The sequence below is a fragment of the Microtus pennsylvanicus genome, chromosome 1 (genome assembly GCF_037038515.1).
Source record: "Microtus pennsylvanicus isolate mMicPen1 chromosome 1, mMicPen1.hap1, whole genome shotgun sequence".
NCBI classification, from domain to species: Eukaryota; Metazoa; Chordata; class Mammalia; order Rodentia; family Cricetidae; genus Microtus; species Microtus pennsylvanicus.
The window spans coordinates 37342376-37366219 of record NC_134579.1 but is presented as its reverse complement, the minus strand read 5'-3'; the positions used below and the strand labels follow the sequence as shown (position 1 = coordinate 37366219).

General features: G+C 35.6%; 1 protein-coding gene and 1 pseudogene across 1 annotated transcript; both read left to right on the top strand.

Annotated features, from left to right (window-relative positions):
- Positions 1 to 10211: 10211 nt before the first annotated feature.
- On the top strand, positions 10212 to 11141 carry LOC142839052 (olfactory receptor 5K3-like). The gene has a single exon (XM_075954922.1). The coding sequence runs from the start codon at positions 10212 to 10214 to the stop codon at positions 11139 to 11141; it is 930 nt and encodes a 309-aa protein (XP_075811037.1).
- An 11117-nt stretch (positions 11142 to 22258) lies between these two features.
- LOC142839047 (olfactory receptor 5H2-like) lies at positions 22259 to 23182 on the top strand (annotated as a pseudogene).
- The last annotated feature ends 662 nt before the right edge of the window (positions 23183 to 23844 follow it).

Here is a 23844-nt window from a genome sequence, read left to right as displayed (position 1 = left end):
TATGTTTTTAGCCAAGATTTTCAGGAGGTCTCCCCCAGTTTATTTAAATATCAATTAACTTTGAAGGAATACATAGCTTTTCATTTCCTGTGGAAACAAAAGCACAATCTTTCCCAGTACAACACATTTTTTAACTTCCCTTTTGTAACAAAGACATTGCTAAAGTATATCAACTGGTTTAATTCAGCAGTTCCTTCCAACACCCAATTAATTCTCTCAGCAGCTGTCATTTACTCATCAGCATTCAAAATACTCAAAATCAACAAAACATCAAACAGGATCCAGATACCCTGTATATTTATAATCTTTATATGACTTATTTTTATATTACTTTACTCTCTCTTTAAAGACTTTATTGTTTTTAAAATATTTATTTTTCTATGACTGCTATATTCATTTTTTGTTTCGTTGGCATCTAAGCATATTATAAACATACTACATACTTTTAGAGGTTTTCTTTGTCTGAACCTGGTTTTCCTAAGTGCCTGCAGCATTCTCAGACTACATGAGTCAATCTTATATTTCCATGTCCTCTGTTATTATATGCTGAGAAAGTCTTTGAAAAAAAATTCAACACCTCTTTATGCTAAAATTCTTGGAGAAGTTAGAGATTAAAGAGAGATATTTAAACATAATATAACAATGTACTACAAGCCGGTAGCTAATGTCAAATTAAACAGTGAGAAATCCTTGTAGGGTATGGAATATATTTTCTTCTAGGAGTTTCTCTGGTTTGGGTTTCAAAACGATGTTTTCAATTTATTTGGATCTATTTTTTTTTTGCAGGATGGTGAATATGGGTCTAATTCCATTTTTTCTTTTGGGGGTGTTCAGTTTTCTCATCACACTTTGGTGAAGATGCTCTATCTATCTATTATCTATCTATCATCTATCTATCTCTATCTATCTATCTATCTATCTATCTATCTATCTATCTATCTATCATCATCATCATCATCTATCTATCATCTTTCAACTACCATCTATCCATAATTATTCTTATATCATTTGTTATATTCCAACTGAAGTTTCCCCTCTGCCTTCTCCTCTACTTCCAACCTTACCACCTTGCCTATTGACCAGATCCTCCTCTCCAGTATTTCTTCAGAAAAAAAGCAGGCTTCCCAAGGAAATCAAACACAGCAAGAGTTGTGTTGAAACAAGGGCAGCGGGCTGCATCCCTGGCACCCGGCTGCCCACATGGCTAGCTTTACCTGAAATAATTACACGGAAACTGTATTCTTTTAAACACCGCTTGGCCCATTATATCTAGTCTTTACTCAGCTAACTCTCGCACCTGGACTAGCCCATTTCTAATAATGTATGTAGGCCATGAGCTCGCTTACCAGGGATGATCTTAACCTGCATCTGCCTGGAGTGAGAGAATCATGGCGACTCCCTGACTCAGCTTCTTTCTCCCAGCCTTCTGTTCTGTTTGCTCCACCCACCTAAGGGTGGGCCTATCAAATGGGCCTAGCAGTTTCTTTATTACTTAACCAATGAAATCAACAGATTGATATATGACACTCCCACATTAGAGTTGCAATAAAACTAGGCACATATCCCTAATATAATGATATATTGCTGAACAAGGCAAGCCAGCAGGAACAAAATGATCCAAAAAAAAAAAAAGAAACAGGCAGGAAAGTCAGAAATACCACCACAGCACTGTTATAAGTCCCATAAGAACAACAAGTTACACAATAATATCATAAATGCAGAGGGCCTAGGTCAGACTAAAACAGGCTCCGTGGTTGTTGCTTCAGTTTCAGTGAGGAGGCTTCACGAGCCCTTAGTTAATTCTCTAGGCAATTTTCTTGTGGTGTCCTTGATATTAGGCCCCTATAACACTTCCTCTCCCTCTTCCACAGGATTACCTCAGCTTCTCTTAATGTTTCAGTGTGAGTCTCTGCTTCTGCTACAATAAATTACTGAATGAATCCTCTCTGATGACAGTTATGCTAGGCTCAGGATGGCATTTTTAGTTTCATCTGTTGGCCAGCAAATATTATGATGTCATTGTTTTTAACAGCTGAGTAATACACCATTGAATAAATGCACATTTTATTCATCCACTCTTTGGCTGAGGAACAAGTGGGTTGTTTCCCAGTTTCTGACTACTATGAATAAATCCCCAATCATATCATCATTTAGGGTAGTCCAAGTACATACACTTAGGACATATGGCTTGCATGATACAGTATTCATCAGTCCTGAAAGTTTCCTTCCTGAAGATTAGATTCCATATAGTTACAGAAAATACCAGCTGCCAAGTGAGGAAAGAAATTAATAGTCTTTCTTTGTTACAACGTCTATGAACCATAATAATGATGACTATGGCTGAATATCTCTAAATATGCAATAAGTGGCACTCACGTGGTGCTGTTAACAAACTGCTGTCTTGTTGGACTTAAAGGCCCACCCAAATGGTTGAAAATTATGCCTGGTATGTGAAGCTTATCCAACTTTACAAAGCCATTGAGTTCATAGACTGTTTAACTATGACTTTGCTAGATCAGCATAATTCCTTTCTACATCCTGAATGTTTATTCCCACAGGTAAGCAGAGCTGTCACCCCTCATCAATGAAACTTGTTTATGGCAAATAGAAACTATCAAACAAAGCAACAACTGGAAAAATGAAGATATCAACAGATCATTGGCACCATAAACTATTTAGTTATATGCATAGCAATATTACCTGTGTTGTACAGAAGCATAAAGACTGACAAGATACAAGTAGACTATGAATTATCTATAATTTTCTATTAAGTAAAGTAGATATTATCTGAAAAGTACTTGGGCACTATTATAATTTTTTATTATTAAAATTTTTTTATTAAAAATTTCTGCCTCCTCCCCACCTCCCTTTCCCCTCCCCATCCCCCCACTCCCCACACCCCACTCCCCTTCCCCTCCCTCTCCAGTCCAAAGAGCAGTCAGGGTTCCCTAGAGAAGCTAAATAAGAAGGTGAACCCAAAGAAAAACATACAGTTATCCTCCTGGATATTATAATTTTTTATTGCTTTATAAAAAGATACCATTCAAAATTTTCACTTCCTCCCCTCCTCCCATTTCCCTTCCATGCCCCACTCACCCTCCTCCCTCACCCTCCAGTTCTAAGAGAGGGCAAGGTACTCTGCACTCTGGGAAGTACAAGGCCATCCCCCACCCCTCCATCCAGGCCTAGGAAGGTATGCATCCAAACAGACTAGGATCCCAAAAAGCCAGTACACACAGTAGAAACAAATCCCAGTGCCATATCATTGGCTTCTCAGTCAGTCCCCATTGTCACTCACATTCAGAGAATCTGGTTTGATTACATGCTTGTTCAGTCCCAGTCCAGCTGCCTTTGGTGAGCTCTCATTAGATCAGGCATACTGTCTCAGTGGGTGGACCAACCCCTCATGGTTCTGACTTCCTTGTTCAACTTCTCTCTCCTTCTGCTCTTCAACTGGACCTTGAGAGCTCAGTCCAGTGTTCCAATGCAGGTCTCTGTCTATTTCTTCATCCATCACTGGATGAAGATTCTATGGTGATATTCGAAATATTCATCAGTATGACTATGGGACAAGTTTCCAGGAGGATCTATATATGCTTTTCTTAGGGTTCACCTTATTATTTAGCTTCTCTAGGATTGATTGCAAAGTATAGGCTCAATGTCCTTTGTTTCTGGCCAGAGTCCACTAATGAGTGAGTACATACCATATTCATCTTTTTGGGTCTGGATTATCTCACTCAGGATAGTGTTTTCTATTTCCATCCATTTGCATGCTAAGTTCAAGATGACATTGTGTTTTGCTGCTGAGTAGTACTCTAATGTGTAGATGTGCCATACTTTCTTTATCCATTCATCCATTGAGGGGCATCTCGGTTGTTTCCAGGTTCTGGCTATCACAAATAGTGCTGCTATGAACATAGTTGAACAAATGCTTTTGTAGTATGATTGGGCATCTCTTGGGTATATTCCCAAGAGTGGTATTGCTGCATCTTGAGGTAGGTTGACTCCCAACTTCTTGAGAAATCGTCACACTGATTTCCAAAGTGGTTGTACAAGTTTGCATTCCCACCAGCAATGGATGAGTGTTCCCCTTACTCCACATCCTCTCCAGCATAGGTTATCGGAGTTAACAACCACTGGTCATTAAAATCACTTAATATTAATGGTCTCAATTCACCTATGAAAAGACACAGGTTAAGAGAGTAGATATGAAAACAGGATTCAACATTCTGCTGTTTCCAAAAAACACACCTCAAACTCAAAGACAGATAATACCACAGAATAAAGAGTTGGGAAAAGGTTTTTCAATCAAACGGACCTAAGAAACAAGTGAGTGTGGCTATACTAATATCTAACAAAATTGATTTCAAACTAAAATCAATCAGAAGAGATGAAGAAGGACACTTTATACTCATAACAGGACCAATTCATCAGGAGAAAGTCTCAATCCTGAATATCTATGCCCCTAATATAAAAGCACCCACATATGTAAAAGAAGCATTACTAGAACTCAATGCACACATCAAACCCCACACATTAATAGTACGAGATTTCAACACTTCTCTCTCACCAATGGATAGGTCAACCAGACAGAGACTTAGCAGAGAAATAAGAGAACTAACAGATGTAATGAATCAAATGGACTTAACAGACATCTACAGAACAGCCCACCCAAATAGCAAAGTATACACCTTCTTCTCAGCGTCTCATGGAACCTTCTCAAAATTGATCATATACTCAGTAACAAAGCAAACATCCACAGATACAAAAATATTGGAGTAACCACCTGTGTCTTATTGGATCGCCATGGAATAAAGATAGAATTTAACAACAGTTCTATTCCCAGAAAGCCTACAAACTCATGGAAACTGAACAGGCAACTACTGAACCACCCCTGGGTCAAGGAAGAAATAAAGTAATTGGAGTCTTCTTCGAATTCTACAAATTCTTTAGCAATAAAATGTGATTTTTAAATTCTTTCAGAAAATCCTGAATACTACAGATTCCTAGGCACTTTTCAGAGTGTTAGAAATACAGTATTGGAAATATTTTAAAAAATGCCTTTTTTCTAACAAATATATAGATAATAAGATGGAGAAGTGGAGGTAAAGAAAGGAAAGAGTGACCAAACCCAGCCGTACTAACAAATACATTTTAGTGATGAGTGATTAGTGCAATGAGGAAGGAAAAACAACAGAGTAACAAAGGAAAGACAGCTAGTATGAGAAGAAAAGACAGAATGCTGTCAATATTTCATATAAAATGCACATGTAGGGTTATAGAGATGACTACAATTTTAAGAGCATGCATTACTCCTGCAGAGGACCCAGGTTTCAGTTCCAGCTTTCACACTAGACAGCTCACAACTTCCTGTAACTTCAGCCCTAGGGAAATGTTCCCTTTTCCCCACAACCTCTCCAACATAAATTATCATCAGTGTTTTTGATCTTGGCCATTCTTATAGGTACAAGATAGAATCTCAGAGTTATTTTGATTTGCATTCCTATCATGACTAAGAATGTTAAACATTTCCTTAAGCTATTTTAGATTCCTCTGTGGAGAGTTCTCTGTTTAGATCTGTACTCCATTTTTTATTGGATTATGTGATCTTTTGATGACCGATTTCTTGAGTTCTTTGTATATTTTGGAGATTAGACCTCTATCTGAAGTGGGGTTAGTGAAAATCTTTTTCCATTCTGTAGGCTGTTGTTTTGTCTTGTTGACCATGCCCTTTGCTTTAGAGAAGCTTTTCAGTTTTAGGAGGTCCCATTTATTAACTGTTTCTCTCAGTTTCTGTACTTCTGGGGTTATATTTAGGAACTGGTCTCCTATGCCAATGTGTTCAAGTGTTTGTGCCACTTTCTCATCTATAAGGTTCAGTGTGGGTGGCTTTATGCTGAGGTCTTTGATCCATTTGGACTTGAGTTTTGTGCATGTTGATAGATATGGATCTATGTTCACTCTTCTACGTGTTGATATCCAGTTATGCCAGAACCATTTGTTAAATATGCTTTGTTTTTCCCATTTGATATTTTTGCTTCTTTGTCAAGAACTTTAAATCTTCAAAGAAAGAAATTGAAGAAGACACCAGAAAGTGGAAAGATCTCCCATACTCTTATGTAGGCAGAATTAGCATAGTAAAAAAGGCAATCTTTCCAAAAGCAACCTACAAATTCAATGCAATGCTCATCAAAATCCCAGCAAAATTCTTCATAGACATCAAAAGAACAGCACTCAATTGATGGAGGAAGGTCATTGGTTAAAAAATAAAGAAACTGCCTTGGCCCATTTTATTGGTTAGAACATAGGTGGCTGGAGTAAACAGAACAGAATGCTGGGAGGAAGAGGAAGTGAGCTGAGACGCCATGCTCCCCTCTCCCGGGAAGATGCGATAGCTCTGCTCTCTGAGGCAGACGTGATCAAGCTCCGGCCCAGGATGGACATAGTCTAGAATCTTCCCGGTAAGCGCACCTTGGTGCTACACACTTTGTTAGAAATGGGCTAGTACAGGTGCGAGAGTTAGCGGAGAAGAGGCTAGATATAATGGGCCAACCAGTGTTTAAAAGAATACAATTTGTGTGTTATTTTGGGGCATAAGCTAGTAGGCAGCCGGGGTGCTGGGGACGCAGCCCCGCCGCTCATTTTAATACACTCAATTTCATATGGAAAAGCAAAAAATGCAGGATAGCTAAACCATTCTGTAAAATAAAAGAACTTCTGGAGGCATCACAATTTCTGATTTCAAGCTCTATTACAGAGCTACAGTATTGAAAATAGTCTGGTATTGGCATAAGAGCAGATGTGAGGACCAATGGAACTGAATAGAAGACCCAGATATTGATCCACACACCTTCGAACTTCCTATTTTTTGACAAAGAAATATAAATAAAATATTTTAAAAACAGTACATAGCATTTAATTCTGTGTTACAAATGAGAAGAGGCAATCAAGTCATATAGTAAAATTAATAAAATATTTAAATCTACTAAACCTTCTATTTTCCTCTCCAAGTTAGAATTGTTTCTACAATGGAGACTGGAGAAATGGTTCTGTATTTAAGAGCACTTGCTCTTCTGTGTAAGAACCTGGGTTAAATACCAAGCATGGACATGGTGGTTAATCTCAGTCTGTAACTCCAGTTCTATGGGATCTGGTGTCCTTGCCTCTGTGTGTCTCAGGTACTCACGTGGTCTATAAACATACATACAGGCAAAATACCCATACAATTAAAATAAAAGATTTTATTTTAAAAAAGTAACTTCTGGGAAATAATTAAGCATTCTTTATTATGCTTTCTTGAATAAAACCCAATAAAGGCTAAAGAATTAGTTATAATGGGCACAGAAACCTCTAAAAATTCATACTAAAGTTGAAATGAAGCTTATCGGGAGAACAAAGCAAGGAGAAAGTTGTAAGTAGAATATGTTTGATAAAATATATATAAACACACAGATCCAGGGGTACATTTTTGCACTATGCACACGTTTTAATATAAACAGTGGTGAGGAGAGAATTATAAAATGTCAGATTAGTATAAATCTCTGAGTAGACTTTCTGAAAAACCTTTGTTTGAATCTCATTGTTTTATAGGACATTTGTAGGTGCGCTTAATGGGTTTATACGTTTTAGTAGTTAATATCTCAAGGTACTCTGGTGCCAGCACTGGGAAATTCCTTTGGGACTTGATGGAAAACTTTTTAACTTTGCAGTTTAATGGGCATAATTATTAACACTGACTTGTAGGCCACCTCTGGGATATTCATTCTTTTAAATGCAAACACATTAGAGTGTGATAAATATATATTCATGAATTCTGATGTTTGCATCATAAAGCAAAGACTGTACTGACAAAAATCTTCTCAGTAAAATCAGGTAAGAGAGGTATTCTAATTTATTTTTACTTTAAACTTTTGCCATCAAATACATTAATTACTATTTCTGTTCTTTCTTTTTTCTTTTTTTTTGTTTCTTTTTTTAAAATTTATTTATTTATTTAAGATTTCTGCCTCCTCCCCGCCACCGCCTCCCATTTCCCTCTCCCTCCCCCAGTTAAGTCCCCCTCCCTTGTCAGCCCAAAGAGCAATCAGGGTTCCCTGCCCTGTGGGAAGTTCAAGGACCACCCACCTCCATCCAGTTCTAGTAAGGTGAGCATCCAAACTGCCTAGGCTACCACAAAGCCAGTACGTGCAGTAGGATCAAAAACCCAGCTGGCCTGGGTCTGAAAAAGCATGGGATAAAACCGGACTCACTGAACATAGTGGTCAATGAGGACTACTGAGAACTCAAGAACAATGGCAATGGGTTTTTGATCCTATTTCTGTTCTTTCTAAATTTAAACTTCTTTCTGATTTTCTGAGTAATGGAATGTTATGTGGAAATAGACTAAAATTTCTTGCAAAATATGACTTTCTGAAAGGATGGGATTTCAGAAAATACACATAGTATCACAAAATAGTCTGTTTTGTAATGTAAACATATACATTGTAAGTTATTTCTATTTTATCTAATGCTATACATTGCACTTAGTTACTAGGGAAAGAGAATTTCCACCACATTTTTAAATGATCTGGTTATAGAAATGCAAACATAATAAGATCATCAAATTAAAATGATAAAATTTGATAGTAAGCCCTAATGTACCTCTGATAAATAGGAAATAAACTAGCATTCCAAAATTTGTTTAAAGTTTAAAAGGATTTCTATCCAAGCATTAAGACATGTTTAAGAAGCAAACTTATTTATTAAAGTTTATTTACTATAGTATAGAGATTCATAATATTCTAAGGAATCATTAACATAAATAAGCATTCTTGTTTCAGAAGGGAAGATTTTGAACATTGTTTTTTTTAACCTACTCTTTTTTATTACATTATCTCTGTCCTAAAAATTTTCCTATAAGACTCATTTTGTCCATATCCTTTCCCCTCCCAGAAGCCTTCCCAATTCCTTTATTGAAGAGCAAGATGTGGTAGATAACACCAAGGAAAGAGCATCATCAATAATTTTTGTTTTATTTTTTAGTTTTTCAAGACAAGGATACTCTGTATCACCTTGGGTATTCCAGAACTAGCTCCTTAGATCAGTCTGGGCTTCAACTCACAGAGAACAGCCTGTCTTTGCCTCCTTAGTGTTGGAATTAAAGGCATAGACCACCACAACCCAACTCAACATTTGTCTTATAGGTAATTCTATTAGCAAAGGAAAAAATTCACTTGGAACCAGTACTAGGATATAAAAAAATTAGAGCACTTAATCAAGGTCATTGGATACAGAGTGGGTTAGAATTAAATCTTCTTTTGCTTCATCATACATTATCATCTTTCACAGATGTTTGTAACAATAAGCCACAAAATGTTTATAGTATAATTAAAAAATCATTGAAGCACTTATGAGAGAAATAAAAAAAGGATGGTCCAATTATGTATAAGAAATTGTGGATATTGTTGTGAATGGTAATATGTTCTACTATTCAGAATATGACATTGTTGTGGTCTAGGAAATTGAGTTAAAATTTTATTAATAACTTTGAATATAAAATGTCTCTTACAAATAAGAGGAAGGATTTAGATAGTTGGAAAAATCAATATGAATAAATCTACAGAAAAATCAACATTTGTGGAAGTTTTTGTGACAAGGAAAAGAGAAGAGAGACAATAATATAAATTTATTTTATCTTAGGCAACCTGGGTGATTTTATTGCAGGTTACTCACTCTCCATGCCATTAATGATCTTCAGGTAACCTCTTATATATAAATTTAATACATCTGTGACACATTTTTTCCTAATTATATTGCTCTGGGAGAGATGTGAAAATAATTTTGTCATAATTATAAGAAAATTGATTTTAAATTTTTGGGAGAAAGGGGAACATCGAAAAAAATAAAACAAATTATTTGAGGATACTGAGCCAAATTTGGGCAACATAAATTTTCTTTATGCCTTTACATTTTGCAGAAAGGTAACCCTTTCCAATTTGAGTTTTCACCCTAGAAGTATCAAAAACTCTTATGAACTTTGTAATTTACAACTGTCCATTAAATATGACAATTTTTAAGAGAAAAGAAAATAACCATGCAAAATACATGAGCTTCATTCCAAATACAGTGGGTGATATTTGAAGAAGAAATGCTCCTATGAGTTATACAAAGCAAAGTGAGAATGATAAATTCACAGTTTCAATCTTACATATTTCTCTTTTATGATCATAAAGATGACTGAGAACAACGACTCCTTGACAACAGAATTCATCCTGGTGGGATTCTCAGACCACCAAGATCTAAAGACCCCTCTATTCTTGGTGTTCTCTACCATCTATCTGGTCACCATGATTGGGAATCTTGGGCTCGTGGTCTTGATCTACATGGAACACCATCTTCACACACCCATGTACATCTTTCTGGGCAACCTGGCTCTCATGGATTCCTGCTGCTCCTGTGCTATCACTCCCAAGATGCTAGAGAACTTTTTCTCTGTGGACAGAAAAATGTCTTTGTATGAATGCATGGCACAGTTCTACTTTCTTTGTTTTGCTGAAACTACAGACTGCTTCCTCTTAGCAGCAATGGCATATGACCGCTATGTGGCGATATGCAACCCTCTGCAGTACCACACTATGATGTCCAAAAAGCTCTGTCTTCAGATGACCGCAGGAGCCTACATAGCAGGATCCCTGCATTCCATGATTCATATAGGGTTCTTATTCAGGTTATCTTTCTGTAGGTCTCATGTAATCAAGCACTTCTTTTGTGATGTCCTTCCATTATATAGACTTTCATGTGTTGACCCTTACATCAATGAATTAATGATACTTATCTTTTCTGGTTCTATTCAAAGTTTTACCATTACTGTAGTCCTAATATCTTATTTCTACATCCTTTTTACTATATTCACAATGAAGTCCAAAGAGGGAAGAAGTAAAGCCTTATCTACTTGTGCTTCCCACTTTCTCTCTGTGTCAATATTCTATGGTTCTCTTCTCTACATGTATATTCGACCAAGTTCAGTTAATGAAGAGTATAAAGACATACCTGTTGCTATTTTTTATACTCTAGTAATTCCTTTATTAAACCCCTTTATTTATAGTCTTAGAAATAAGGAAGTAATGAATGTATTGAAAAGAAAAATAAAGAGAAAATTGTAGTGCTCTGAAAACAGCTCCTAAGAAAATTAACTTAAACTTTATATGGATCTCTGGATTCTTTAAAAGGCAGAAGAGTACTACTTTGTCACTAAAATATTAAACAATAAAATGATGGTACAATTTATTTAAAGTAGTTCAGAAGGAACAGGTTTACTAACATTTAATTAAAATCTTAGAAACTGGATGTATTAGAAGTTATAAAACCAGTTACTCAGTTCTTGACAATTCATATCAGTGCTAAGAATACAAGTAAGCATGTTAAATACAGTTATAATTAATAATTTGTAATACTTTTGATTCAAAATCATACATTTAAATCCCAAACACATTTCAAACATTGCACTTAACTTTTCTGTTAAGTCTTTTCTTAAAAATACCATTGTTTGAAAGCAAATTGTATGCTTGTGTATGGCTTTAACTTGACTTTATTTTTACATCTATACTCACAGAGATTACATTTTAGTTAACGAAAATTTAATATTTAGTTTTAGTATTTAGTTATAAGTTATCTGAATGAGGGTACCTTTACATGACTTGTTCAGCAATTTGAACATGAAATGCTGTTCTTTGCAAAGTAATTTCTGAATTTTTAAACTTTTTCCTAGAACTTGCTAACTTATCCTTTACATCCGATAGTTATTAAAATTGTCTATCAAATTGAAATTTTATCACTAGTATCATTTCTTTCTGTTGGTTATTGAAGAAATATTAATAACATCATATTATTAATAAAAGATAAAGATGGCATTCATGTATAATGAGCTCAAAATTGTTGAAAAACATAAAATCTTAAACACCTAAACAAGCTATTTACTTATACCTAAATTTGTTTATTTTTAAATATTTATTTATCTATTTATTTATTTGTTATGTATACAATATTCTTTCTGCATGTATGCCTGCAGGCCAAAAGAGAGCACCAGACCTCATTACAGATGGTTGTGAGCCACCATGTGGTTTCCGGGAATTGAACTCAGGACATTTCAAAGAGCAGGCATTGCTCTTAACTACTGAGCCATCTCTCCAGCCCCTATATCTAAATTCTTCAATTTATTTCATCACTGTATTTATCATTTTAAAATCAAATTCTCTTCACTAAAGAATCTATATTTGGGAGATTTGGGAATGAGCCAACAAAATGTCAAACTCCTGAAGAGAGGGAGTGTAGGATGCATGTTGGCAGTGAATCAAGTTAGTAAGAACTGAAATGTCACCTTAGGGATCTGAATTTGTACACCAGCACCAGCTACAGGGTGTTAGGACTGTATCTAATGGAAAACTGATAAAAAAATAATTTGATTGGAAAGAGACTGATATGAGACAAACTTCAAGAACAAGTTATTATATCTAAGACTATATATATATTCATTCAATAACAATTAGTTTTAAAAAGAGGTCATAAATTTGAAGGCAAGTGGGGATGAGTTTTTGTAAGGAGTTGGAGGAAAGAGAAGGTAGAAATTTTATCATCTCAAATATTAAATTTAAAGAAAAGAATACACATATTAATTTTTGACATTTCATCCACTTATATAGTGCACTCTGGCTATACTCATCCTTCTGCTCTCTCTTATCTCCTTCCATGTTCACTCCACTCATGAACTTCCAATCCCACCTTAATGTTGTTTTGTTTTGGTTTTCTATTTTACCTTGTGAATTACTGGGTTTAGCCAAAGCCTCCCTCATGAGCAAAGGTGTGGATCTATCCACTAGAGCATAAATAACTCACCAGCGGCTACATCACTGAAGAGAGTGACTTTCCCCTGTGGTATCAAACTACCACTGACACCCGTGGGTATAGAGCCAGGAGACTCATCACTACTTATGGATAAATTTTTACATGCTGATTTTGTGCAGACTCTATCAGACAACCAAGATACTGTGAATTAATGAATAGCAAGTCTATGTCATATCCATTAGACAGTTTCATGACTCTTCTCCTATCATCTGGCTCTTACATTCTTTTAACTCCTTTTTTTGTAATGTTTCCTGAGTCTTGGAAGGGTTAATATAGGCTTAAAGATGATGTAATGAGTGATTTAAAGATAATTACTCAGCCATCATTTGTTATCAGCACTTTAACCAGACATGAATTCTGGATACCTGTGTAAGAAAACTATGAATTACTGTGAGCTATGAACTGTGAGTGTAGGATGTTCTTCCCACAATGTAGCCTTCTAGAAACAATTGCATAGATTATAAGTGACTGCACTTGAAAGTAAGGACATGAAGGCAATGTCCCAGTATGTGCACAGTATTTCTGCGGGAAAGATAAATGTCTAGAAGGAATATTCTTGTATCTTTTTACATGACCAAAGATAAGACATAATACAAACCAGGTGTATTCATTCTTTCAGTGTACTTGCATTTGCTGAAGCTAACAGTAAACGGCACCTCATATTTTGCTTACTTTGGTATTAAAAATAAGTGTTTTGTTTGCACCACTCCTGAGCTCAAATGCCAGAATTCTCCTGGCTACCCACTCATTTTTGTTATTTACTTCCATCTGAAAAAAGATACATCACTGATCTGCATAAGTCAGCAATGAGTCTGAACCCAACATCAATCATTAAAAAGAGAAGATTTTTTTCACCAATTCTAATGACATTAATTACATGTTGGAAGTGAATCAAGTTAGTAAGAACTGAATTTAAATATATAGGAGGCAGTTGGACAATATAACCATTAAACAAACATAATGAGTGTTGCGGGAGGTCCTTCCGCTCCTCCAGCCAATAGCCACTGAGATACTAGCCCATTGGGGCATGGTCTCTCTCCCTTTAAAAAAGCGGCTACTTCCCTTCTCGCTTTTTTTTTTTTTTTTGCTTCCTGCTCGGGTTCCGGCGACTAGACTTCCTCCTGATTGTGCAGAGGGCTGTTGTCTTGGAGTTTTTTCCCCTTTAAATAAATACCACCCTATTAATCATAATTCCAAATTGGTGTGGCATTGTTTATGACTTATGCCTTCAAATGAGTTTACCCATAGTGCCTTTGGCTGCTCATAAGCCTTTGAACAGATCCATAGTACTGGGCATTAACTTTCTCCACCAGAGTGAGCCTCAGACCTAATCATAAAGTAGTTAGTTGCCATAATCACAGTTTTGTCACTATAGCACAGGTAAATGCACCTTGTTTGGCAAATTGGAATTATAACATGCAAGTTCCAAAGCTCAGAAGGACTATTTGTAATTATTTTTGGCCACCTATGTAGCAAGTACCGGCATTATCAACGTTAGACAGCTGGGGACAAAACTTCTAGCATGGTTTTCCTATATTCTGCAACTAGGTGTCTCTGTCTATGCAGTGCTTAGGGTTATGCACCACCATAAATGGTACAGCATGGTGAAGGCTCTGGGGCTAACTTAAGAGTACATTCTGACAGCAAAGAGCTGTCCTAGTCACTGACTCACAGGCATGGAAATGATTGAATTAGGTGAAACACTGGGTTGCAATGGTTTAACCTGTTTCTGCATATCATTACTGTTTTCTGTCCAAGAATGCTTTAACACATTAAAGCTCAGGAGTTTTCTGAAATTGTTTGTGTGATTCTGAGATATGCTTGATTAAGAAATGCTGAATTAAAACCAATTAGTATCTTTTCCCCAGTTAGAATTTCTAATATCTAATTTCTTTTTTTTTGACAATGTCTTAAGATTTATTGAAAGATGTAGCAACTGTTATATAGGACTAAAGAGTTCACCTACCAAGTAGGACTAACACGGCTATTAACAAATAATCCTCACGAGAAAACACACACTTACTCCCAGCGTGGTGCCATAACTTAAGAGTGTTTCCGAGTTTCCTATTTGGGGCTATCTTCAGAGCTCTTGCTAGCAGATAAGCTGAATCCTCATCACTTAAAATAGCTATTTTGCAGCAGGGCGGTGGTGGTGCATGCCTTAAATCCCAGCACTCAGGAGGCAGAGGCAGGAGAATCTGTGAGTTTGAGGACAGCCTTGTGTACATAGTGAGTTCCAGGAATTTGTTAAGATCTCCAAGATAAATGACATACTTATACATACAATACCTATCTCTATATGTTACATATGAATACTATACATATGTATAGTTCATATATCCTATAAACTATTTTATGTTCTGAATGCCTCCTCATGATATAGAAAATTAGATTTTCTGTGTGCCAGGAATATGGTTTTCCTTTTGTACACCTAGAAGTTCATACGAGCCATTGATCTTTTTAGAGGAAATGTTTTTTATACTCCATAAAGCACTGTTCATTGGATATTCTCTTTCTAAAATGTCTTGTTTTCTGGATAACCAAAATCTAAACTACAAGGCTATGTATGTGAATTCCCTGGTTCCCAATGCTTTTCATTGTCGGTGATGGCATCCATTTAGAAACATTGTTTGAAGTAAATATCAAAGTTGGAAGTGGAAAAATGGTCAATATCTTCAAAATTACCTGGCTTCTTTTTAAAAAAGAAGAATTTTAACTCACTCCCTGTGTTTTAAAATATGTTTTCAAAAATAAGTTACCACAGATAATTTAGACTCGTTATTAACGTGTTACTAATCATACTAATATATGTGGTATAAGGAGACAGTGTTATGTTATGAAGTCTGCACTTGTAAAAAAAGATAAGAACTAGCTAGCAATATGCTTAAGTGGTTGACCAGTGTTGTGATTACCATAGTTTCTGTGTGATTATCTTGGGTCTGAGCATCTGGGAAATAAATAAGCAAACTCTATCTACAGAATGGCACACAAACATGGGCCAACTACACACACATTAGTCCAGAGATACCTTGAAAAGGAATTCTAGAAACACAGAAAAACAGAGTTTAGTGCAAGTTCTTGGTAACTGCATTTTTTCAGATGGACTCTGGTGGCAGTGAGCAAGTGTACCTCAGCTCCTTTAAGTGAGTTTTTCCTGATTCAGCATTAGTAGCAAACAGCCATACGGCTTCTTTAAGAAACAGTAGCTTCCTGGTTCATGCTGATTGCTCTTTCAGGAGGTTGAGCACTTAAATGGTGTCTGTGAGCAGCATGTTACAAATTGCTTAATGGTGGCAGAGACCTGCTGTGACCAGGGAGCTGGGACATTGTTCATGGATCTCAGAAGCCTATGCTATGTTGGACTGTGTAGACCTAACAGGCAGAGCAACATCTGCTTTGCAGTAAAAGAAAAAAGCACTCCCATTCAAAAAACTAATTACAGATATGCACACAATAAAGACAAATCCAGATAAAAAATGACCTCTAAATGGATTACAGTGATGGATAAATGCACATAGGATTGGGAGGAGAAGAAAAACAGTATAAACAATTATAATATAAAAATACAATCATAGATTAATGGAGTTAAGATAATAAAATAAATATTAAATTCATAGAAAAATTAATAGAGTAAAATGATGGGGGAGTGTCATATATCAATCTGTTGATTTCCTTGGTTAAGCAATAAAGAAACTGCTAGGCCCATTGGATAGACCCACCCTTAGATGGGTGGAGTAAACAGAACAGAACGCTGGGAGGAAGAGGAAGTGAGGTCAGACTCCACAGCTCTGCTCTCCGGAGCAGACGCTTCAGAGAGACGCCATGCTACCTGCTCCAGGGAAGACGCACGCTATGAAGCTCCAACCCAGGATGGACTTAGGCTAGAATCTTCCCGGTAAGCACACCTAGGGGCGCTACACAGATGATTAGAAATGGGCCAGAGCAGTGTTTAAAAGAATACAGTGTCCGTGTAATTATTTCGGGGCATAAACTAGCCGGGCAGGGCAGGCGGCTGGGGTTTTGGGGACGCAGCCGCCGCCGCCCCTTATTACTACAGTAAAAAGACAGAGATGAGAGTAAGGAAAGAGATATCTTGATTGAGGAAGACATTATGGGACTGGCAAGAAATGTCACTCTAGAGAAATTTCCAGGTTTCCAAAAAGATGTCACCAGCTAAGACTCTATGCAATAGAAGAGGGTGCCTAAACTGACCTTGCCCTATAGTCATACTGATGAATACATTAAATATCACCATGAAACCTTCATCTAGCTAGTGATGAAAACCTGCAGCAGAACACTAGACTGAGCTCCCAAAGTCCAGTTGAAGAGTGGGAGGAATAAGTATATGAGCAAAGAGGTCAAGACCATGATGAAAGATATTTCATTGTACAGGCTACTAAGCTAAACCAACATAAAAATTTTAGAGGCATCTTGACTTCAAAATTTGAGTCTAAGGATATATTGCTTTGGGGAAAAAAGGTCTGCTTTTGTTTCCACAGAGGATAAGAACCTGTGAGTTCTTTCCAGACTAAGGGTGTCTGGTAGATCAAGACCCCATGAAAGGTGTCTGTGGACACCCCAAAAAATATGTTGCCCAAGGAAAAGCAGAAAGTGGTATAGAAAGAACTACACCCAAATTCCCAAATATTGTTTGTAAATGTTTATTTTCATTTGAAGGGGGGTATGATATAGAAATGAATACTTTGCGTTGGTATGGATCTTCGTTACAAACAATATTCTTTCACACTATAAATTTTATCAAGCAGAGAGGAAGCATTCAGATGAGAACCCGTTTTATTTCTCCATGTTCTGTGATTCAAATATCTGAGGTTTTCAGAGTAGAGTCTTAACCATCATGTTTTGCTATTATCCAGGATCCATGACTGTAGTTTGCAATCTTTGGATCTATGAGAACTCACTTGTCAACAGCTTCAAGAGAGGAAACCTATTTCTGATACTGGACATTTTATTTGCTAGCCTGTGATTTCTTCTAGTAGTCTTGTCACCCCATTATAGGGTAACTCCATTTAATGTTCACTTAATAACTATTCTTTATTAAATATAATAATAATAATATGGATGCATCTTTAAACTGAAAAGAATAGAATTCATTGAAGCAATATCATTCACAATAGCCTCAAAATAATGCCAATGTCTTATGGAAATGTTGATATATATTTATGTAAGTAATATTTACCAATAACCAGAATATCCCCAAGTCCAGATTTAACACCTTATTGCGGTATTCACCTTGTATGTCAGATAACTCCTAATTCAGGAGAAAAGATTCAGGTCACATTGTCATGTTGTTGCTTGAGGTTGTACATTTAGGCTCTATGAAACTCCATTATGAGTGAAGCAAATATTTATCAAAAGCTGAAAATTTCTATAAGGGTTTCAAGGCTTTGCTTCAAAGTTCGAAAGATCTGGATTATAATTTATATACATAGACTTGCAAATATCCTCAAACAGTTCCTCCTTCAGCTACTGCCTCTTGTAGTAGCAATGGAGTTGCTGTTACAGGGTCACAACAGTTTGTAAAGCAGGTTATGCTTGAACACTGTTTTTACTGAGCTGGACACAAAATCAGTGATTTTTCTATCAACTTTCAAAAGGGCCAGTGTAGTAAGAAGAAATGGGGCCAATTATTTTTCCATATTTGGTACAACATTTGTGGCTTCTTGACTCTATAAAGTTCCAAATGCAGTAAGTTATTTTCTCCCTTAAGAGAAATAGACCTGTCACTCTCTCTTCATATCTCTGTCTCTATCTCTGTCTCTACCATCCTTCCACCCCTCTTCCTGTCCCTTCTTTTCTCCCTCCCCACCTTTCTCATTCTCTTTCCTCACTCCTTGACTCCCTTACTCCTTTTCTGTTTCTCTTTTTCTCTCACCTCCCTCTTGAGTTATTGACTACAAAAAAGAAAAAAAAAATAAACTTCTGTCTGTAGCACACTTCTTAGGTCTATTAATTTCATTCTTTGAATTTTCCATCCCAAAACCTGAAAGATCATAGCAGCTTTAGGACTCATCATAAATTTTTATGATCCTAGACCCCCAAGTCATGCCCAACAGAAGACACACCAACATTATCGTATCATTCCTATACTGTCTTAGAATATTGTTTGCCTAAACCTGTCAAAAGTATCACTTGTGATAAGAAATAGTATTTTAGGAAGCAATTCAAATTTTTCAATGTAGGTTTGGGTATGTGAGTGGATATTCATCATGTAAAAATTTATGATGTTCCATCGAGCCATTTGGTCTCCTCTATTGTGTCTAATTCACACTGCCCTGTATAGAAGTTGCACTTTGTCCTCAGGGAACATCTGTGATCTCAGAAGAATTTCAGTTCCCCTCTCAGGACTATGGTTAGTTGACCTCGACCCAAGCGAAATATGCGAACAGCATTTTTCTGTGTTTATATAATAAAACCTCCAAAACAAGCCATTGCCTTAAAAATTGGCACCAGCCTTCCTGTATCCCTGCATTGCTGAGTTTTTTACTGCTTTCAAAATCCTGACACCTCTTAAAGACCTCTACAACAAATCTCATAACATGGGTAAGAGAGAAATATTATCTGTAGTAATAAGCCTCTGTTCTCTGAAGAGTTAAATTATGGTTAAACTACAGTCATTTTATATTTAGACTACTATATTTCTGCTTGGCATAAAATAAAATAAAAACAATATGACTACCATCTTGATAAGGTATGGACAGTTGAGGATACTGTGAGGACCAAGTAGTTGACCATACTGTAGAATTTGAAGGAGATATGTAAAAGAAGTTATTAAAAATGATATATCATTATAGAATTAACTTTTATCCCATTTTCTAATGCATGGATCATGTCTACAGACTGTTTATCTTATAGATTTGTTCACCAAATTCCACATAACTTAGACTTTGTTATGGAGAGATGGCAATGAAAACACATGGCCAAAAATGAATAAGAAAATACAAAATTGCATAAAAATAATTGATTTGGCTTGTTATGCTTTATTATACATTTAACAATGAATTTAGTTCTGTTGAAGTAGAATATTGATTTTAAAAACCTAAGAAACAATTGTTCTTATAAATGAATTTCTTCTTGCAATTACAGCATAAATGATTACTTTGTTTAGTAACATTTTTAGTTAAAATCTTTAAGGTTGATTATATAAATACTAATACCTTTGCAATGTTTTATTCTTTAGAAATAATTTATTTGAATATACATACATATGCATACAATTATAGAATGATGTACACCTGGAGAAGTGACAGAATAGAGGATGTGTATTTAGTGAAGTCATACACATTCATATATAAATATAAACATTTGTGATTGCATATGAATGTATATTCTACATAATAATTCATTTAATCATGGAAAATGTTTACATTTCTTCTATCACTTGTAGAAGGATTAGATATTTGGTCAGATCTTACTCTGCCAGGAAACATTAAACTAATATAGATGAAAATGCTGTCAAATAAAACCAGAAAAATAGAGGAACTAAGTTCTTACATCGCTCATAACTAATAGGAATTAATGTTTAATTACACAAAGAACTATCAGCAAAACACATATTAATATTTTCAAAGCACATAGTTTGTGCTAATAAATTCAAATTCAGTGACTTTTGTAAGCATAGATTTTTAGGAAAATGTATTTTGATTTTTTTTCAGAAGAGAAATTAAAAACATCCTGAGCTGGCAGTAGTCAAGTAATCAGTGAACAGCAGAAAGAAGACAGAAGTCAACCTGGACATGGAGGACCTGCCCATCATTTAGCTTCCATTTTTTTTCTGGTAGTTCTTCCTTGTACTTCATACTTTGTTCATTATATGTTTTCTGAGACTCTACTTTTTCCCTCCATTTTGTTCTGTTTGCAAGACTCTTAAGTCACCTTTTCTATACCTTTTCTCCTCTTGATATTTTAATTTTCTTCACTGATGTATTTATCAAACATGTTCCATAGGTAACAGGTTATAATTTGAATGAGAAAAAACTGTCCACACACCCACAACCTTTGGCTCCCCTGGAACATCTTTCTTCTAAGTGTATTTCCTCCTGAATCCAGTTCCTGCTCCTATTTGACTTCACCTCTGTCATATTCAGGAAACCATTCTCAGTAACATCCATAAGTTTCTTAATTTCATCAATCAGGGATCTTTATTATTCATTATACAAGAGCATTGATATTGACTTCTGACAGCATATTTGTCTTTGAGACTTCTTAATATTTGTCTAAGACACAGTCCTCAATTCTCTACTTGAACTTTGCTTTGTATGCTTTTCTGATCATTTGTAAAAACAATTTTTTGACATGGTGTCTTATGACAGGTCCCAGGCATAATTCTCACATAATTTGAGTGAGGGTAATGTGAGTATTAGCCAGATATTTTCTTTTTTATGTTTTCTTTGATTCTAACTCAAGCATATCACAGAAATTATTAATATACAACTGGGTGCCATAAAAAGACTGAAAGCAATCAAGGAAGCCAATAATGGGGAGATATTATACCCCAACACTTCAAAGATAACTGCAGTTACTACTCTTACAGCATGTCACTCTGGAAAGTGCTATATGTGCATTGACAGGATTCTCTACATTTTTATATGGAGACCTTTTAGTCTATGTATTTCCATTTCCTTCTCTTCATATCAAAATCTACTGTATGGCATTGAGTGAACAAATCAATGGAACAAACATCAGTCTGTAATCAAGAATATGAAGTAGAAAATGAGCTATGCATTAAAACATACTTTTAAAGAAAACTTCTTTCAAATAATTTCATTAAATGCATTTTTGTACAGTCAGCTGCTTGGTCCACATGATGCCTTAAACAACCCATACTTCATCAATACTCTAGTCATGTTATGATGGAAACATTAACTGGATGTTCACAGCATACTCATACTACAAATTTGTAAATGTGTCTACATGTTCAGTTTCAGCTTATTAGCATAAACCTAGAAGCCAAGTAATACTTCTCTTCTTTACTGACACTCATGCACACACTAAATATGAGAAAAAGTCACTAAATTGATATTCCAAAAGCTTTAGAACATTATCTTTCATCATAACCATTTCTCTCAATGTCATTTTAAATGTTGACTAGCCATTTTATCAACATTTTAATTATATGAGCAGTACTTTTTGATATCACATCATTTCATCATTTTTATAATTAAAATCATTGCCTATTTCAACTTTTTAATTTATTCAAACATCCTATAAGTAGAAGTAAGAGGAAAAAACAGTTAAATGCTATATAGATATGGTTATTATTCTATATCATATGTACTCTCCTGATATTTAAATTATAAATACTGGTAACCATTCTTTTTTTTGTATTTCCTTTCAGGAGATATCCAGTGATAACTCAGAAATGAAAAATTCAACTTTACTGACAGAGTTTGTTCTTACAGGACTCACAGGCTCTCCAAAGCTACAGGTGCCCCTTTTCTTGGTATTCCTGGTGATCTACCTCATCACTATTGTAGGTAATCTTGGTCTAATCACTCTTATATGGAATGACCCTCACTTACACATCCCCATGTACTTTTTTCTTGGTCATCTGGCATTTGTGGATGCCTGTTTATCATCCACAGTGACACCAAAGATGTTACTCAATTTCTTACAGATGAGTAAGATGATTTCCTTCTCTGAATGCATGATATAATTCTTTTCCTTTGCAGTCTTTGTTACTACAGAATGCTTTCTGTTGGCAGCTATGGCTTATGATCGTTATGTAGCCATTTGCAAACCTTTACTTTATCCCATGGTTATGACTAATAGGCTTTGCATATGTCTATTAATCCTATCTTTTTTAGGTGGCATTATCCATGCTTCAATACATGAGGGATTTTTATTTCTTTTAACCTTTTGCAATTCCAACATAGTGCATCACTTTTACTGTGATATTATACCATTACTAAAGATTTCCTGTACTGACTCTACTCTTAATTTTCAACTGGTGTTTGTTTTGGCTGGTTTAATTCAAGCCTCCACCATTGTGATTGTTCTTGTGTCATATACACTGGTCCTGTTTACAATTTTACAAAGGAAGTCTGTCCGAGGCATAAGAAAGGCTTTCTCTACATGTGGTGCCCATCTCTTATCTGTGTCTTTATACTATGGGCCTCTCCTCTTTATGTACGTCCTTCCTCCCTCTCAAGAAGCAGATGATCAAGATATCATAGACTCTGTGCTTTACACAGTAATAATTCCTTTGTTAAATCCAATTATCTATAGCCTGAGAAACAAGCAAGTTACGGATTCTCTGAAAAAATTGTTAAAGAAAAGTGTGTAAATCTCATAAAATTCCTGTTTTTTATTAAATTTTAAAAAGTCTCCTTTTACTCTGTGTAAATTGTATATGTTTTTTTAAGAGATGTCCACAGAATTTTGCATTTTACTTTTCTTGTCTTTATTTGACTCTGCCTACATAAAATTTTCAATCACTATTTATGGCTTAACTTGATTTGTCTAATAAAATCTGTAAAATATTGGTGTTTGTGGTTGTTTGATTAATAAATGTTTCCCAACAGTACATGTATTTAAGCATTTGGTATGCAGCTGGTTTGCTGCTTAAAGATACTACAGAATTGCTAGAAGAACGGATTTGCTGATGGAAGTACATCACTGGAGTTGGGGTTTGAGAGTTTTTTGACTTTCCCTACTTCTAGTTTGCTCAGTCTGTTTCCTGGTCTGCAACAAAATATGATCGGTCAGCTTCCTTCTTCATTTGTCAATTGCCTTAACATCCAAGTCTTTCTTGGAACAGTAAAGTAAGGTAATCCATTTCTTCTGCAATTTGCTTTTGGTCATGGTGTTTTACCACAACAGATATGTAATGAATACAGAATATTGTACCAAAATTGAGATGTCTACATAAACGACCTATCTATATTTTGAGGAGTATATGAAAGTCTTTGAAACTTTTGAATAGAAAGCTGGTGGAATGCTATAAGC